This window comes from Melitaea cinxia, chromosome 14 (genome assembly GCF_905220565.1).
Source record: "Melitaea cinxia chromosome 14, ilMelCinx1.1, whole genome shotgun sequence".
NCBI lineage: Eukaryota > Metazoa > Arthropoda > Insecta > Lepidoptera > Nymphalidae > Melitaea > Melitaea cinxia.
This window is the reverse complement of record NC_059407.1, coordinates 867,353-881,964: the sequence shown is the minus strand read 5'-3', so window position 1 is coordinate 881,964 and position 14,612 is coordinate 867,353. Positions and strand designations below refer to the sequence as shown.

General features: G+C 33.6%; 1 protein-coding gene across 1 annotated transcript; it reads right to left on the bottom strand.

Annotated features, from left to right (window-relative positions):
- Positions 1–6,629: 6,629 nt before the first annotated feature.
- On the bottom strand, positions 6,630–13,919 carry LOC123659499 (mitotic checkpoint protein BUB3). Its single transcript, XM_045594712.1, has 5 exons — positions 13,707–13,919; positions 13,366–13,590; positions 12,995–13,265; positions 12,271–12,403; positions 6,630–7,460 (listed from the first exon to the last, which is right to left on the bottom strand). The coding sequence occupies exons 1-5, from the start codon at positions 13,917–13,919 to the stop codon at positions 7,304–7,306; spliced, it is 999 nt and encodes a 332-aa protein (XP_045450668.1). The 3' UTR covers positions 6,630–7,303.
- Between the last annotated feature and the right edge of the window lie 693 nt (positions 13,920–14,612).

The window sequence follows — 14,612 nt, the reverse complement described above, 5'->3', positions numbered from 1 at the left end:
TAATGATAATGCTGCAAAATATTCCACTTTTATAAATATTATATTATGTATAAAACAATTCATGTCTATATCCACGATATTATTTCTTTTGGATATTTCTTGAATAATAGACATTCTTGCATACAGTTTTATGACACATTAAATGCCATTGAGTTCAGGCGTTTTTGCTACTATTATGATTTAGAAAATGTGCATAGAACAAAAATTTTGTACATACTTGACATACAAAATCATGCTGATTATTTCTTCTAGAGAATCAGGTTTCCCAGTGGCCGTATCTTCTCTTTTTTTTATAAGAGTTAAAAGCTTTATTAGCAAAACCCATTCCGCATCCTCCATCGGACTACCAATGGTTCGTGAATAAAAACGAGTTCACGCTAATGTACGTTTTAATCACAGGAGATACCATTTAGATATGGACGCGAATCGAACCACTATCACCAACATCCCTTATCAATGTAAATGGCCATCCTCGGTTAAATGCAGATAAACGGTGTTTTCGTGTCTATTTATTTAATGTCTATCAATTAAGATTGCCGCTTTTAATATTTCAGCGTCTGACTAAAATAGCACAACTTACCGCGTTCAAACCCTTTCGATAATTGTATCATTTTTTACAATTAAAAGATGTTACATGGATGTAATTGAATTATTTATATACATAGTTGCAAATTAATGATGATTATTGAATATTTTAGTTCCTATCGTCAACTATTGAGAAAATTTAATAGTAATTCATTTTAATGAATTTTTTTTCGCTTTATTAATGCATCCTAATTATGGGATAGTTGTTGGCTACGGCTTAAATGTTTAAATACTTATATAATCTTAACTAAATTCATCTTTGCTTTGCAATTGTCAACCAGTTGTATAGTGAAATTCAATCGTATACATTTATTATTTATCTACGGCACGCGAGTTTTTACCAACGTAGTTACACCAATTGCTTTGGAATTTTGATAAAAGTAAATATAATGGACAATTTTTTATTTTATTCTCTGTAGAATTTTAATTATATACATTCATACACAATGTTATACTCGTAATGTCATTACTAAAAATTAATTGACGTTAAGTAAAAGAAAACGTAAAACTAATAAATTGTCTTTTATTTTATTTTATTTGATCCATTTACATTGATACACTAATTTAACAAATAATTGACACATTTAACAATGTGTGAATATGTTATACAAACTTAGGTATAAAGCACCTTTTGTGCTATTATGAGAACGCAAAAATAACTTAATAATTCCGGATTTGCGGAACGCGCCCACGCGCCCACTCGCCGTAGTTTGTAAATTAACATACCCACTCGTACAAAATTAATAGAACTTATCTTTAAATAATTTAACGCTTCATTTAGATTAACGTTATTTATTTCAAAAGTATGAGAATAGCTATAATGGTCAATTTCTTACAATTTAAAATTCTGTTTTTATCAACATATAGGTACTTCATGTAAAAGCTTTACCCATAATTTTATTCATAATAACATATTTAAATTTCAATTCCTCTCCCGTCGAACTGTAGGTACTGATAATTTAGAAAAAAATTGTGATATGGACTTAAGGCGAGATTATTAGAAAAAAACAATGGGTTATATTTTTAATAAGTATAGCGTTTGGTTCAAAGGCTTTCAATCGATTTAACACAATATGTGAAATAACATATGACACAAATAATAAAGGTCGATTTATGTATTGATTTTAGATTTTTATTATTTCGATTAATTTTAATTTGATTCATTTCATAGGACATTTTGATTTGTAAATAGTAAACTCCTATCGCATATCGGAACTGACAGGAACACATTTTTATTTTATTTTAAATCCATGTAAACAACAATTATTTACGCCTTTTCGTTGCTCAGCGTGACCCCGCAGATTAGATAGTGAGATTTAACGGTAAGATAGCACAAGGCATAAGGTTTTTGCACATCCCGCCTGTCGAGGTCAGTGCCTGTATTAGCCTTTCTTTACCACTGGCATATATTAGGTACATGACCTCACTACCTAATCAGATATCCTTCGGATCTTTGTGACAAAAATTTATTAAATAGTAAAAATATATCTCTCTCAATAAAAACTTAGAATAATTAATATACATAAAAGTAGAGAAATACAAAATTTTTATTGAAAAATCTACAACATCTATTGTCATAATTTAATATTAGTAGAATATACAAATATACAAACTACAAACGACATTCACCCATCTGTTTAATGGTCAACAACTATTTTGTATTCATTTTAGTATTTTAAAACTATAATTACTGTTGTATATTGAAAAGTTAATCGCGAACCGTTTGGCCGTAACTTTTAAAAGTTCGCTGACAAAAGTATAGATCACCATGTCATTTCGAATGAAACGGTACAAATCATCAAGTATCTTAAAAACGCACTACATAAAAATACAAGAAAACATTTATAACATTCATAAATAAAATGCTCAGTTACATTCTCAGTGGTCGTGACCTGGCGAATAAAAAATTATTAAATAAACAAATTGGGTACCGTAATATTTTCGCGCTCGAGGCGCGGCCCATACCTGTCTGTTTTGGGTTCGTCGTCGCCAGCTGACCCAACACTTGTAGTAGATACTTATAAATTCCGCAGCATTATATGAAATACTAGCTGCACCACGTGGTTTTATCCGCCTAATTTCCGATCCCGTTAGAATGTCGGGATAAAAAGTAACCTATATGTTATTCTAAATCTCCAGATATGTGTGTACCAAGTGTTATTAAAATCGGTCCTATGTTTTTTGCTTAAAAGATTAACAAACAGACATATATACATCCTCACAAACTTTCGCATTTTTAATATTAGTAGCTCTAACAATTATCCGCAACTTCCGCAACGTTCGCTGGGAGTTTCACTCTCCAATCTTTTAACGATTGTCGCTGATTAGCTTTCAGTTTGGAGAAAATATTTGTATTTAAAGAAATATATATTTGTGCTATAGGTAAGACCCAGTTAAGTTAGTTTCCTACCGTATCCATTTTTTTATCGTATACCTCCTTGTCCTAATTAGATATACATTTCTTTTTTCATTATTCTTATATTAAATTTAAGCTGTGTGGCAGTAAAGAATATAGCCACCCCCTCTCTTTCCGTGGCTGTCGTAAGAGGCCAGTAAAGGATAACACAGTTCCACTACCATCTTGGAACTTAAGAAGACGACCGATGGCGGGATAAACATCCAACTGCTGGCTTTGAAATACACAGGTCGAAGACGGGCAGCAGCGTCTTCGGTGTGACAAAGCCAGCCCTGCGGTCATCAACCCGTCTGCCCAGCGTGGTGTCTATGGGCAACACACATGAGTTCACGCCATTTTCGGCGCGAACTTGTGGGAGGCCTATGTCCAGCAGTGGACTGCAATAGGCTGAAGTGATGATGATGAAGTGATATTAAATTTCGGGACATATTGTCCTACACAGGTACGCCAGTCCTATGAAATACATATTACGATAGATAATTGTATATTCACTTAAAATAATTATGTACGTAATGTTTGTGCCTGATTAAATTTTTTAGCAAAATTGCTCTAATGTATTTTAATCACAAAATTATTAAATTGTAAATTAAATTTAACATTTTCATGTTTAGAAATCGTTTCATTACTTCGTTTCTTTTTTTATGTGGCAAAAACACTAAAAAGTATTTACCTTATCTTCTCGTTTATTTGTAATGATCACTTACAATTAGAATTAAACCAAACTTCTTTAGCTGAATGTTTTAACAGTGATATATGTTCAGCTAATTATGATTTTAACAAACATTATATTAGTTTATATAATATTAGCGGAAATTACTTCCTTAACAGCCGACGCTAATGGTAGAACGCAATTATAGACAACTAAAATAGTTTTCACAAACACTACACCATTACGCCCAGCCAAGTAACAGTTCTAAGAAGGCTTTAGGTGGTCTCAAACATGTATTGTTTGAACGCCAGTTTAGACTGAGTAAGCTTCATTCGACAATATTAAGACACTGGGCATTTTTCAAAGAAATAACTCTTATTTCTATCGGCGAAAGATCGATACGGAATTCAATTTGAATGTTGCTATTTCTGCGCGCACTCTTAAATATAATTGCGGAATCCTGCGCCCTCGCATCACTTGTGTATTCGCGAAATGTGTTAATTTGAACGTTTGGTATACGTTTTAATGCTCGCTTATATGGCCTGCAAATTCCCGGTTAAGTTCCTACCGTTTGTGCCTTTAATTTGTTTTAAACACAACGAGTCACTTCGCTCCCAGTTTCTGCTTGGTAATTATTTTAATTACTTTCGCTTTTTTGATAGTATATTGTTATGAAAAAGCGATTAGAATAAATTTACTTGATATCAAAGTTTTTGATATATTTTATCTTTTCATCAACATACACCATTTTATCAATCAAATCTGATTTTTTTATTAAAAATTAAATATTCCTACGACTAAACTCTACTATAGATAATCACTTTTAAAAAAATCAAAAACTATCAGTGTTCCTCTACTATATTATGCATAAATCGACACCAACAATTTATACTAAGCTATCTCATAAAAGTGAACTTTATAATAGAGGCTTATAAAAGGGAAAAGCAAATATATATATACGGTCGAATTGAGTCACCTCCTGCTTTTTTGAAGTCGCTTAAAAAAGACTTCATCCAAACCGGCAGCGAATCATTTTAACTCTCTCTTCTACTAATTCTTCACGATTTACTAAAAATACGAGCTGAGCTCGGTCACCCAGGTACTTATTACTAAACTGTGAAGCATATAATTTACCAAATGGTATGCGCATTGCCTTTGCTTTCTGATATGCTTCTCAGAATAAAGAATAAAATAAAGTTTTATAGCCTACTACTACAATAAACAGACATTGTGCATAAGTTTTAAAATACGAGTAGGTAGGAAATATTTTTATTAATGATATGATTGTGATTGCATTCATCATTACATAGTATAAAACCAAGTCGCTTCCCGCTGTCTGTATGCTTAGATCTTTAAAGCTACACAACGGATTTTGATGCGGTTTTCTTTAGTAAATAAAGTGAATTCAGAGGAAGGTTTATATGTATAATAATTATATGCATAATATAGTAGAGGAACACTGATAGTTTTTGATTTTTTTTTAAGTGATTATGTATAGTAGAGTTTAGTCGTAGGACATATAATAAGGACAGTCGTGCCGAACTGGGCATAAAAACACAGGATGTAGCTTCTTTCAGGAGTGAAGCCCCAGAAAGGATTTTCATTTTATGTATACTTGGGCTTACAGTTCGCATAGATGAGTCTGATATCGAGTAGGAAATAAGCGGTTGAATTCAGCTCAGCTGCCAGTATTTCAGAAATTTCACAACGCCTTTAAATTAAAACTCTCTAAGAGACATAGTCATAAAATAATTCAAGAATAGTTAGCGGCGCGCAGCCGATACAGCAGCAGCAGAATGAACATGAAGCGATGATCCGTGAGACTCTGGACATAAGAAAGATAAAGCTGCGCCGGGAAATGCGCTGTTAGCAAAACCAGTAGAACAAACTCCCTTAGTGTTGTGATTCCCCGTTTTGTCAAACGAGGATAGTTACTGGTTTCTGGTGGTGCAAAACCGCGAAACATTCCTTATTCCACGCTGTTTAAAATAATCCCTAAAAGACACACATGTCGAAGAGAAGAAGACAGATGTCAATAACGATAATTTAGGCCGTCACAATAAAACTTCCCCCCGAGTGATATTTAAAAACAATAGGTATAGATTATATATCATGACGATAATTAAAATAAAATTAAGATTGAATATAATTTAATCTTTCCTCGTCCTTGTACATAAATAAGTACAATACTTTTTACGTACTCTTATTATTTTAAAAAAATTATATACGACTCTAGATTTATAGCAATTAAGCTGTGAATACTACAGTATTGCGTTTATAGCTGAATTTTATTTTAAGTTATATTATTAAAAGGGCACATTAATTTGTTATTAGTAACTGGGCGAGTTCTTGGGAACAGTTTGGCTGTCAATTCTGATCCACCAAACATTTATTATCTATGCTTAAAAAAAATATTGTAAGAGACGTTTTAAAACCGAATAGTTAAGGTTAGCCCTACAGACAGATATTCTAATTTTATAAATAGTCTATAACTAATAATAAACAAATTTGAGATTATAGGAATTTTGCATTAATTTTTATTTCCCCTCATAACCCCCCCCCCCCCCACCTAGTGTGACGTTCAATATTTTACACATACAAGTTAGTAAATAAACATAAGGATTCGGCATTATTTTTATTTCCTTTAAAATTATTTTCAAATATAGGTACGAAAATCTATAAATTAGTACGGCGAGTATCAGTTCGCCAACAAAGCAATTTTTATTTAAATTCTTTAAGTTAACCGTTAATACGTATCTATCTCAAAAGCTTGAAATGTGATGTCATAAAACTGGACCCCTCCCCATCCCTTGTCACATGTTGCCACACTTAGTCGATCCCCCCTTCACGTGTGACGCAATTTAAACATGTCCCTTATGTGTAATTATACCTGATATTTATTTACTATTAGGAAGAGAACCAAAATATAATGTATTATAAACTTCTTACACACGGCAAATTAAAATAAAAAAGGACACATAAAAACTTATTATTTATTTCAAGTATTCATCACTTAAATCTAAATCACTCAATTTCTTACTTTCTCTTTCATTCCACTATCCCGATTGTGGCTTTATAGGACATTCGTGTTAAGATTAGTCAGAACATCAAATATCAAGAAAACAGTTCTTACTTTCGGCTACATTAGCTAGGAACTAGAGCGTTTCAATTATATATACATAAGCTAGGTTTTAAAACAATGATTTATGTAAAAAGCACAAAGTAGCATCGTTTTGCAAGTCACAATTTCTGTCCATTTTTATAAATTAATATTTGTTGAGAAATAGATAACGCTTGATTTTTTTTATCGATAATAGAACTATGTGACAATGACTGGACTTCGGTTTTTTTTATTTATCATGCCTGAAATTAAATCACCCTACTTTCACACTTAATTTCTAGTAAACTACTATCTTGGACTGTTTCCTTAATGTTTAATATATTTATTATCTTGACGTTCGTCGTAAAACAACTGTTAATCTTTGAAAGATTATACAAATTATCAGTGATCTGATACAAAATATTATTTGAAGTAAATATTATTAACAGAATCTCAAAATCCACTCAGTCTAAATGGTAAAAATTATCATAAAGTCAGAATGTCTCAAATGTCGCTACAACTATAAAGCCACAGGCTACCGGGCGCCCGCCACTCATTTGGGTTTCGTTTCTTGATCGGTCACATATCGGATGTAGATGGTGTCCTCGGGCTTCGGTTCGTCGACTTGAGTCTCGTCGAGCTGCGAGCAGGCGATCGCCAGCGCCGAACCGTCGTGGGAGAAACTCAGCGACGACACCGCCGTGTTGTACCTGGGACAATGTTATTTATCTAATATATAAAATTATCGTGTCATGGTGTTAAACATTGAACTCCTACGAAACGGCTCGACCGATTTTAATAGAATTTTGTGGGCATATCGGTTAGGTCTGAGAATCGGCCAACATCTATTCTTCATACCCCTAAGTTATAGGGGGGGGGGGGGATTAAGCGGGTTAATAACATATATGGCAAAGAAACGTTTGCGGGGTCAGCTAATTTTTAATATTTCACATTATATTACAATACACAAATGTTAGTCTAAAATGTAATAGAAATACGATTTGTATGATTGTTTACAAGTTTTTAGAAGCTAATTTCCTGAACTTTTTATGAGTAACGCCGTTAAGGATTGGCGTCTTACTCATTACCTACGGTCTACCTAGTCCCTATAATTATATAGGGTCTCATATTGAGAAGGAAACCTTTAACCTATTAAACCTTAAACCTGAACCTTTTTAAACCATTTAACTAGCCCGTTGGCGCAGTTTGTAGTTACCCTGCTTACTGCACCGAGGGTTGTGGGTTCGATTCCCACCCCGAGTCTGGGTATATATATATATATATATATATCATTTACCAGTCGGCTCTTATCTATAACATTAAGCATTAAATTGCTTACTTTAGGAACAGACGACCGTGTGTGTATGTTGTAAATATTTATTATTCATTATTATTATAAAAACCACCGAATACAGCTCGGGTCAGCTATAATTTCAAAAATTTGACAATGTCAAAATTCTCTCCGAAACATGGTCGTAAAAAAACTCAGAAACTCTCGCGGGCAATGGAAAGGGCTACGCTAGATATGTTTCTATGTATTCAGTTCAGAACGGAAGAGTTTTCATCATGAACATGAATTTCCTTAAACGAAGCCGATGATCTGGTGAGTCTTTGAATGTAGAAGTGATGATGCTGCAAAAGGCAAGGCAATAACCAGGAGGACAGACACTTTGAACGAGAACGAAGAGTCTCTGACTTGTGGTGGTGCAGAACCGCATATGCCACGCCCGCGGACTCAAAATAATCCATGAACGAGACCCATATCAAAGAGTAGAAGGTCTACGAAATGACGAAAATTTAGCTCAATTGTTTTTAAAGGTCTTCTCAGAAGGTTAAGCGTTTTATAGCATCAGTGACTGCAGGACTTCCCCTGAGTATTAAATAAATACGATAACTATAGATTTAATCATAATGATTACTTTAATAAATTAACGATTAAAGATTGTGTAATCTCTCCTCGACTTGTACGACCGTTGTATAAAAGTCCGTACAATATTTGTCACGTTACATTCGAAATTTTCATTTCAATTTTAACATTTAGTGAAAATGCGTACTTTAATTATTTTGGCGATAGCTCTGGCGGTACCCTCCGGTGAGTTAACATATTTTACAAATGAAATAATTACATATTATTTTTATCATTGTCTAATTTAATTTATATAAATTAAAATGAAAGGATTTTGTTACAACTTTTTTGTTTTCGTTATTATCATGGCGATGTTTGCGGAAAAAAAATTAAATAGTCTGCTTGTGTTGTTATTTAAATAATTTGAGACAAAGGAGAACATTTTTGTTACATGAAATATTATGTCTAATACTTTCTCGGGGTGCTGATTTCAGATGGGTCAAATTATTTGTATCAGCTTGAGTTTTTGAGATTAGAATAATAACTACTATCTATCAAAGATTTTTTTTAACATTTTTTGGTTTGACATAGTTCGCCAGGGCTATTTTTAATAGTCTGCCATCATGTGAACATTCCAATGACCCATGAAAAAATGAAGTTAGATTTGAAATTAGCGACTTCAAATTAGCAAACAACGGGTATAAATTTCTATGCAACAAAAAAAGTTTAATTTTGTTCCCTTGTGTTGTCTTTACAACTTTTGCTTGCAGGACGGCGTTTCATGCTGAATCGATCAATCGATCGTTAATTATGTATTATTATATATTTAGTATATTTATTGCATATTATTAACATTATTATTTAATATCGTTATAACAATGGAAAGCGGTCAGTGTCCAACCATCCTAACAATTCTAGACAGTGTTAGAACTGCTGGTCTGAAATTAAACTATTGTAAAAAAAAAACGTACGCCATATAGTAACAATTATATTATGTGGTAAAAATGCCACGGACAACTAAGAGCCCGTGGACGTTATTTATATCTATATACTAAATAATCAGGCAAACGAAGAAAAACCGACTTCAATTATATCGACAAGTAATACAACGTAGATACAACGAAAAAATAGTCAAGTAAATATGCATTATCAAAGATTACTCCAAAAATTTTAATCAGATCTCGATGAAATTTAAATGTGACCACATGATAAACATCGGCTTTCGATTAAATTAAAAATCATCAAAATCGGTACACCCAGTAAAAAGTTATGCGGGTTTTCGAGAGTTTCCCTCGATTTCTCTGAGATCCCATCATCAGATCCTGGTTTCCTTATCATGATACCAATACTAGGGATATCTCCTTTCCAACAAAAAATTAATTATCAAAATCGGTTCATAAACGACGGAGTTATCCCCGATCATACATAAAATATATACGGTCGAATTGAGTAACCTCCTCCTTTTTTTGAAGTCGGTTAAAAAAAATATACAATTAATATGTTTTCAGTCAGTTTGGCAGCTAATAGGATAATAGGTGGAACTGAGACAACAATCGAACGGTACCCATTCGCTGCAGCTCTACTCCTCGCACCTAATGGCCTGACCTTCAACCAAGAATGTGTCGGTTCTATTATAAACATCAGGTCTGTCCTGACCGCGGCCCAGTGTTTCACGTAAGTAGTTTGAATTATTGAGAGATTGTTGAGATTTATGAGGAGGTTTAGGTTTTTTTTTTATGTCACAAGGTCGGCAAACAAGCGTACGGCTCACCTGATGGTAAGCGATTACCGTAGCTTATAGACGCCTGCAACACCAGAAGCATCGCAAGCGCGTTGCCGACCCAATCCTCCCAGGAGCTCTGACTACCCATACTGACCACAGGAACACAACACTATATGAGGACAGTATTTATCTATGACTAGCTGACCCGGCGAACTTCGTATCGCCTAACAGTCGATTCTTTAATTTTATTAATTTTTTTTTTTTTTAGAATTTTTCTCTCCGTAAGAACCATCCTCGTACTTCAAGGAATATTTTAAAAAAAGAATTAGCGAAATCGGTCCAACCGTTCTCGAGTTTTGCGCTTAGCAACACATTCAGCGACTCATTTTTATATTATAGATTTGAGCTGTTAAAGAAACATTACTCGTTTCAGGCGACACACCTCACCTAGCCAGTGGCGAGTACGAGTTGGCTCCAGTAGTTCAAGTACGGGCGGTGTTGTTCGTGTAGCAATGAGAATCGTTTCACACGCGAACTTTCATCCCCAGACTTTGAACAATGACATTGCAATCTTAAGAATCATCGGAGCTTTTTCTTTCAACGAAGCAGTCGCCATTGGTACAATCCCTAGCTCGAACCTCGCCGTAGCAACAAACACGACAGTAACGATCGTTGGATGGGGAGCGAATCTTGTAAGCATCACAACTATATTATTAATTTACTCAGTAAATGGGTTAACTATTTGTCGTCTTTAGATCAAATTTGATGTAACGAATTGAAGAAGAATTTTATAAAATATAATAAATAATATTTCAGATGGAAGGTCCATATTCTGATACACTCCGCCAAAAGCAAGCTGTCGTTATAAACGTTAACACATGTAGAAACGAATATTCGAGGCTAGGTTACACAATGGGTACAAATGTGGTATGCACCAGCTCCACCGCTAGCAATGCCGTCAATGACGCCTGCCATGGCAACACGGGCGGTCCCGTCATTCATAACAACGTCATCGTCAGTATTATTTCTTGGATGTACAATTGTGGTAATCCTAACTTCTATGGTGTTCACACACGTGTAGCCGGTTATCGGACTTGGATTCAAACGAATCAATAATTTATATATTTCTTATAGTCGTATATCATTTATATTTAAATTTTACCATTGGTTTTCTGTTACTAATGTATGATATTAAATATATACCAAATTATATCATTATTTTTATTTACGGTAAACTAACTAAAATTCTTCAATTGTGATGAAGTTTGTTTTAATTTATTCTTGTAGTCGTAAGTGATGTAGGCCGGTAGTTACTCTTAAACTATAAATTCAATAGTGTTGATTTCATCAAAATATTTATTTATTTATTTTTTATTCGTCATTAGAAATTATATTTGTCAAATGAATTTATTATAGTTAAATATTTAAAATTGAAACTACCATTCGAAATAAGAGTCTACAGAAAAGAATAGGCAAGATTCTCGGTTACTTTTCAAAGAAGATACAGTCAATTCATCATCAATTTCAAAAATAAACGATATACCATCAGCTAATAACACTACATAACAAATATCCTTAACATAAAATGGTATACCATTAATGTATATGAGAAAATGAAAAGGACCTAGAATTAATCCCTGTAGAATGCACATACAGACACAGATCAAGAAGACTATATTCCGTTTATTGATACATTTTTAATTCTATTAGCAAGATATGAAGCAATGAGTTTAATTTGTTAGTATTATCTTTGATATATCTATTATTCACACACACAGTCATCTTTTCTTAAGATAAGCAACTCCTTCTGCCAATATTTAGCTACATAATATGCTAATATAGCTACATTTTTTTTCTGGGACAGATATACATACAAATAGTACACATATCAATAATGTCGGTAAATAAACTGTTAATGTCTTCATAATAAAGATATATAAATAATACGCACCTGTGAAATTGACACAGTCTCTTTTTGTTGAATCCATCCCAAATGTTAACGTATCCGTCGGAACCGCCCGTGGCAAAGGTGTTGTACACGGAATGAAAACTTATTGCGTTTACTGGATAAATTTTCTCCAAACCTTGAATAAAATATATGTTTTTAATGTATTTTTTTTTTTTTATGTGTAAAATGCACATGGTTCTCTGTCCCTACTAAGATAGGTTACATGTACCAATATATAAACTGAAAATCTTCTTCATATGAAAATGCTAATATTAAAAACTACTGCTTTTCATGTCATATAGCCTATTTACCGAGGAAGGCTTTGTAGGCTATATTTTGAGTATGTTTTTTCCTCAAATAAATGCGGGTGAAACCGCAGGGCACAGCTAGTACAAATTAATTAGGCTATCTGAATTGATTTAAACAATCTAATTAATGGAATTTATACCATTATTTTTTTCATCCAACTATATGTATATGTAATCCAAATATGGTGTATGGTAAAATACCCCTAAATAAGCAGAATATGTCCAGAAATGTCTTTTGTTTATAAATCCAGTACTTATATTGGACAGATCTTGAAAAGATCACTTTTCTTCACAACTTGTTTAATTACATACACTCAATATTAAAAATTTAAAAGTTTAAGCAAATTATTTTTAAATTGAAGGTGACTGACCTACAATTCCCAAGATCATAATTAATTTTGAATAATAATAATACCAACCTCCATCTTTAATTCGGTGACACTTGAAAGCATATTTCTTTTTCTGCACCTCAGGGTTGCTGTCCAAATACTCCACAGCGACACGACCTTCTATTGAGCTTAAGACGTAACCTTGTTTGTTAGGAAACACACGAATACATCGAGTTTGGTACTTGAGGGACGATTCTCGTCTCTGATTGACGTGGCCCATATTTCTTACATCCCATACAAAAATTTTACGTCCAGAAGTGCCGACTACAAACTTTTCACCGACAATACTCATTGTGTATACCTTAAAATTAAGTCAAAGAGCATTATGTAATTTCATTATGTGGATAGGATGAAAATCTCATTACTTGATTTAGTTGGTTATTAAACAAATATATACCTACCCTTTCATTGCCTTGATTGTAAGTTCCGACACAGTTTGGAACCCTACTATCCCACATCTTAATAGTGCCATCCCAGCTTCCAGTCAGTACTGCATTGACTTCATTCGCAAACTCTACGCATCTTATTGCACCCTTGTGGTCCCCTAAAACACTTTCGGTGGTGGCATTCAAATCATACATTTTCAATGTTTGGTCTAAGCCCCCGCTGTAGGAATGTACAGCATCCTGAAAACATTGTGCACAGTTACTAGTTATACTTTATAGGTCACAAAAAATGTATACAAAAATTATACTAAATATTTCCTTAGGTTAGAAAGGCATGGAAGTAAACAAACAGTTACCCTGAAGCACACATCAAGTACAGGAAGTTCATGACTATATTTATGCCGCTCAACGTTAGCTGACACGTCATATAACCTGACGGAACAATCCCAGGACGATACTAGTAGGAATTGATTGGATTTCGGGGCAAACTTTACACTCGATATAGCGTCCTCGGGTAGACTCTTTAATTTAAATTCTGTGCGGGACTCCGCCACCCGCGTAACAGTCATTGTGGAAGCAATTTTGTTAGTTGTTTACAAAGCAAGACCAAAATAAAATGTCTATTTATTTTTAAATTACTGTTGCAAAATGCTATTTTGTGTCACTATTCACTAATACGGGTCAAAATACGGGTAGCCAGGGCCATCACATATTTCGAGTATTGCCACAGATAGGGACACGATATCGAATCCGATACTTTACTCATATCGCTACCTTTTGATTCGATACTAGTATTCAGAAATTCGATACTTCCTTTCGATACTTAGTACTAATATCAGTACTTAGCATCAAGTATCGATTCCATAAAAAGAAAAAATAAACGAGCAACTAACTCGTAAATACCAATTTAACGCCTCTGCTTAATAGGTTTTCTGAACTGAACGTAATTTAATAAAACATAAAAATAAATAAACGCACTTCACTACTGCCAATATGACGGCAAACGATGAAACGGAATGGACATGGACCTTTTGGCTGCGCTGTTTACATTCTGTGGTAGACATTTTGTTTTTCGATTGTCATTTGTCAATATATCAGTCATCATCAACATCATCATACTTTCTACTGGATTTGACGATTTTGATAATTCTTCTTTTGTTGGAAAGGGGATATCCCTAGTTTAGTACCATGATAAGGAAACCAGGATATGATGATGGAATCCCTGAGAAATCGAGGGAAACTCTCGAAAATCCGCAATAACT

Bases quoted from the DNA above. Each gene is read 5' to 3' on its own strand.
- LOC123659499 (XM_045594712.1), bottom strand. From the start codon at position 13,919: ATGACTGTTACGCGGGTGGCGGAGTCCCGCACAGAATTTAAATTAAAG. The intron at 13,591-13,706 runs GTAACTGTTTGT...CAATGTTTTCAG, and splicing joins TACTTGATGTGTGCTTCAGG to GATGCTGTACATTCCTACAG. The intron at 13,266-13,365 runs GTAGGTATATAT...CTTAATTTTAAG, and splicing joins ACAATCAAGGCAATGAAAGG to GTATACACAATGAGTATTGT.